Raw genomic sequence first — 4,713 nt, 5'->3', positions numbered from 1 at the left:
CCTTGGCTTTCAGGCAGTTGGAGATATCAGTTTGGATTAAAACTCTTCAAAAAACTTTACCCTCTTTGATGGACGCTGGCATGCTTAACAATGCCATCATACAAGTGGGAAAAAGAATTCCAGGGGCAGCATGGCCTTCAAAGTTCATTCCAGCAGAGAGGAGCTCTGGATCTCCTCTGGGTCTCACCAGTGACCCCATTTATCTCTCCTCCAATGACCAGGCCCAGCCATCATCCTATTAACAAGTAAACAAGTGAACTAGGGCTACTCTTAATTGTGTATCCCTGCCAAAATTTAAGTTCCACCTTCTCTGAAACTCCTTTCTTTTTTGTTACCTTTCAAGCAAAGAGTAACACAGAAGAGAGGTGATTGCTCCTTCCACAAAGCACAGCATAATAAAATGTTTGATCAAAATATTTTAATAAAGATTCTTTCTGACATAGATACACATACAAATGGTCGTACATAGCTGTCATAGTCTGATTGACCTATTTAATATATATATCATTCTTTACACATCCAAAACCCGCCAGTAGATCCATCATAGCTCCCAACTCGCCATCCAACCTGACAAACTGAATTTGTACTATCTGCAAGTGGAAAATAGCAGGACTCCATTTTTAAAAAAGGTTTTCTTGATTTTCATAGGATAGAAAGGCAGGCAAACAGCCATGCAAACTAAAACTGAAAGCTCACTTTGGGTAAATAGCTTCTTGCTCTTCCTTAGTTTTATTTTATTTCTTTTTAAATTTTATTTTTTTTTAGAAAAATAACAAAGGATTTCACACCATAGGCAAATCAAACCAGTCTTTTAACTTAAATAATTCTCCACAGTTAAAATAACTTATATATGTACATATATATTAAAAGCAATTAAATTAGACCTTTTAAAAATGCACAGCACAGCCTGGAAAAATATTTGCTTAGCATGTTCTTACTTAAAGGATCTATTGCTGTGATGTCTTTCCCTTTTAGAATGCAAAGGAGTCCCCTTTCAAAAAAAGAGATCAATTCATTCATCAATTAAGAATACACCTTTCCTGTAATTTTTGGACTGAAGCAATTTATTAAAGCTCAATTTAAATACAGGGATGATGCAACTGAAAATATCCAGATGACCTTTGATAAACCTAAGCAGCTCAGATACATCAATATGTCTCTTCATACTTGTTGGCAAATAAACCTTTTAAACACTTGGCACACAGTATAAGTTAATCTATAAAACAGAATTTTAGAGGCATTAAAAAAATCTGCACATAAGACCCATGACCTTAACACATGATAAATATTGTTGATGTGGAAGGGTCATTGAAGAATAACAAATAAATACCATGAATTGTTAATACATCATTGCAGAGTGAAAAGTAACAAGGTGCACATAAATATTTTAAAATGCAATTCTTTCAGCCACAGTCAGTTGTTTTTTTTTTGTTTTTTTGTTTTTTTATATCACTCTTGCCAAAACTTTTGAGCATTTTCACAGGATTAAAGTTCAGAGACAATAAAAAATACAAGTCTTTTCATAGCAATGTGTCTCTTTCTGGTTTTTTCCCCCCACTTAAATAAGTCTACATTTCAAGTTTTCCTCCTGGCTCAGAATCAAAATTTATTTTCAAGTGCCCTTTCTGATTTGTCTGAATGAATATTCCGTCCCACAAGCCACCCAACCCCGGACTCCTCCTCTGCCCCTCAGCACTAGCCAAATTCACGATTATTAGTAGGATTAGTATTTTGCCATTGAATAAATACTCTCCACGCTTCATAACCGAGCGACTACTTCCCAACTTATTTTTTAAGCTTCCCTGCGGTCTAGGTTGCAACCAAAGTTGCCACTTTTCTGAGAAAAAAACATCCATACTTCATCCCAACTCCACCTCCCTCCTCCCTCCCTCCCCATCCCAAAGACCGAGATTCTGGGGATGTCAAGGCTCAAAGTCCCGGTTGTCTCTGATACTTCTCCTCAGTTCTCGCCTCGGCTTTGTTTGCTTTGCAAGTGTTTCACAACAAGAGAGGGCCAAAATAAAAGGGGTGGGGGGGGCAGCTTTTCACTTTCCTCTAGCTTTTGGGTCGGTCTTGTGTTTTCCGGGGGGTGTGTTTAAGGCTTCTCCGTGCACTGTTTGCAGAGGCTGGAGGAGACGCTGTTAAACAGGGCGCACTTCTCCGGACAGGAGGCGGCCGGGGGCAGCCCAGCGCTGAACGGGTAGCCGGCAGCCTGCTCGTAGGCGCCGAGCGCCGGGTGCAGGGCAGCCGCCGCCGCTGCCGCGGCTGCGGAGCTGGGCAGCGAGGCGGCCGAGATGGCCTGGCCCTGGTTGAGGTAGGCGACGAGGCGCCGCATCTCCTCCAGGGCCTGCGCCTGCATGAGGATGTAGTTCTTGGCGAGCAGCAGCGTGGCGATCTTGGAGAGCTTCCGCACCGAGGGGCTGTGCGCGTAGGGGATGACCGCGCGCAGTTCGTCCAGCGCGTCGTTCAGGTCGTGCATCCGCCGGCGCTCCCGGGCGTTGATGTTGAGCCGCAGCGCCTTCTGCTCTTTGGATTTCTTGCTGCCGCTGCCGCCGCCGCCGCCGCTGCCGCCGCCGCCGCCGCCGCCGCTGCTACCCCCGCCGCTGCCGCCGCCGGGGCCCCCCGGGGGGGCGCTGGCGCCGCCGTGGAGGTGGGCGTTGGAGCAGCCCTCGGCCGCCTTGGCGCCTCCGCCTCCCGCGCCCGGGGAGGCCCGCGGGTCGCCGCCTCCGGCCCGCAGCACCAACTCGCAGCGGCCGTCGCTGTCGTCGTCGGGGCTCTGCTCGCCGCCGCTGCTCTCGGCCACCGAGCCCCGGCTCGCACTCTCGACGTATTTGAGGCACAGGGCGGCCCCAGCCGGCAGACTGCTCAGGCTGGGGTCGCCCCCAACGCCGGCAGAGCCCACGAGCAGCCCGGGGACGCCCACCCCGCCGCCGCCGCCTCCCGCGCCGCCGCCGCCGCCGCCTCCCCCAGGCGGTGGTAGCAGCAGCCCTGCCCCCTCGGGGTCAGCCGGCTCGAAGCAGCCCAGGGGCGATGAGGAGGACGACGCCGGGCGCTCCCGGGGCGGCGGCGCCAGGGACAGGTCCATGCCCGGGGGCGTGGAGCGGAAAGCCGCCTCCAAGCGCTTGGCGGCGGAGGCGCTCAGGCTCTTGTGCAGAAAGAGGTCGTCTTCGCCCGCGGCGGCCGCGCCGAGGTGCAGCCCGCGCTCCATGGTCCGGCGCCGGCGCGCAGCCCCGGCCCGCCGCGCCGGCCGCCGCCGCCTCGGCTGGGGAGTCAGGCGGCGCCGCAGACGCGCCGGAGCCGGGCTCCTGGGCTGGTGCGCGCGTCGGTCCCGGTGCTGCTGGCAGCCCTCTCCCCTTCTTTTTCTTTTTCGCCTTCCCCCGCGCTCTCCGCCTCCTCTTCTTCTTCTTCTTCGTCTCCAGCCGATGGTGCTGGCTGCTGGGGCTCACCATGGGCCGCGGCCCCGCATGGTGGGAGGGTGGGCGCGGAGGGAGTGGAGCCGCCGCCGCTGCCGCCGCCGCTCTGAGCCCAGCCCCGCGCCGCCTCTCCGCACCGTTTATCTTGCTTGGATTCACCTTCAAGAGATTTCCGGACCCATCAACCAGCCGCCGCCACAGACGGGGGAGTCTTTTACATCATTATCTCTGAGTAGGTTATTATGAAGAAGACTCGCCTGTTGGGACAGAGCTTTCTACCCAATCAGGTTAACGTTTTAATTAATAGGATTAAAACGGTAACAAACAATCGCAGGCGCTATCTGGCCGCGAGTCTGAATAGTTTCATTTCCCAGGTCTGAAGACAGGCAGCAGCTAGAGCTTTATAAAAGGCGCCTGCTCCATTATTCTGCGTGCCATCTGTATACACAGCTTAGCGCATATGTTTGCAAGGCGCTGGGTCCTGTTAGTAACCCAACAACTGCCTTTAGCTTGACATGTGTGGCGACTTTCACTCATCAATGAGCACACTAAAAGCCCTACTTAGAGCCGAGGATGTTCTTTGCTCCTTCAGCAAATTGTAGATCGGCGGCAAAGCCTGGGAGTCCCGGGGAAAGCAGACGCCCCCCATCCGCCGCACCCCACCCCCACGGCCCTTCCCTCGCCACTGCTGTCTCATCTTGTGCTAAATTACCCTTGCGGGCGAGAATTATACTCCACGCCTGTTCGTAGAATGACTCTGATCTGGATTTGGTGATGGGAGTTTCGGGGGGAAGTAGTGTCCCGCTGGCTTGCCCCAAATTCACCCAAGATTCTCAGCTAGGAAGAGAGCAAAGCAGTCGTCCCCTTCGAACACACTGCCTAATTTCCACCCGCACGCCCACTGCCCATTTCCTCTCCGGATTGGGGAAAAAAAAAAGAAAGAAAGAAAGAAAGAAAAGGAAAATGGAGAGCAACTTGATCATGCAGCCCATTAGATTAAAAAAAAGGGGGGGGGAAGGGGTGCTTTTGCAGTGGTCTCCAAATAACTGGGACAGCGATGGTGATTATGAAGCATATGATTTCCTAAACGGGAAGAAACTGATTTCTCAAACTTTCCTCAAGATTAAAATCCAGTTGTTTCAGAATGGCCAACTCCACCAGGAGTCAAATCCTCTCACACACCAAGTGGGGCATTTGTGCGTATTTATTTACCCGGAAACATAACCGACAGCTAGGAAGCCATTCAGGTACCTCTGGATGTGCCTCGGTTGTTCCTGGAGGGCTAGGAAGGGGAGAGCTG

The 4,713-nt window shown here is 52.0% G+C and overlaps 1 protein-coding gene across 1 annotated transcript; it reads right to left on the bottom strand.

Annotated features, from left to right (window-relative positions):
- Positions 1-440: 440 nt before the first annotated feature.
- Positions 441-3,208, bottom strand: BHLHE22 (basic helix-loop-helix family member e22). Its single transcript, XM_006741254.3, has one exon. The coding sequence runs from the start codon at positions 3,206-3,208 to the stop codon at positions 2,096-2,098; it is 1,113 nt and encodes a 370-aa protein (XP_006741317.2). The 3' UTR covers positions 441-2,095.
- Between the last annotated feature and the right edge of the window lie 1,505 nt (positions 3,209-4,713).

Source organism: Leptonychotes weddellii, chromosome 4 (genome assembly GCF_054177405.1).
Source record: "Leptonychotes weddellii isolate Sample4059 chromosome 4, ASM5417740v2, whole genome shotgun sequence".
NCBI classification, from domain to species: Eukaryota; Metazoa; Chordata; class Mammalia; order Carnivora; family Phocidae; genus Leptonychotes; species Leptonychotes weddellii.
This window is presented reverse-complemented; position numbering and strand designations above follow the sequence as displayed.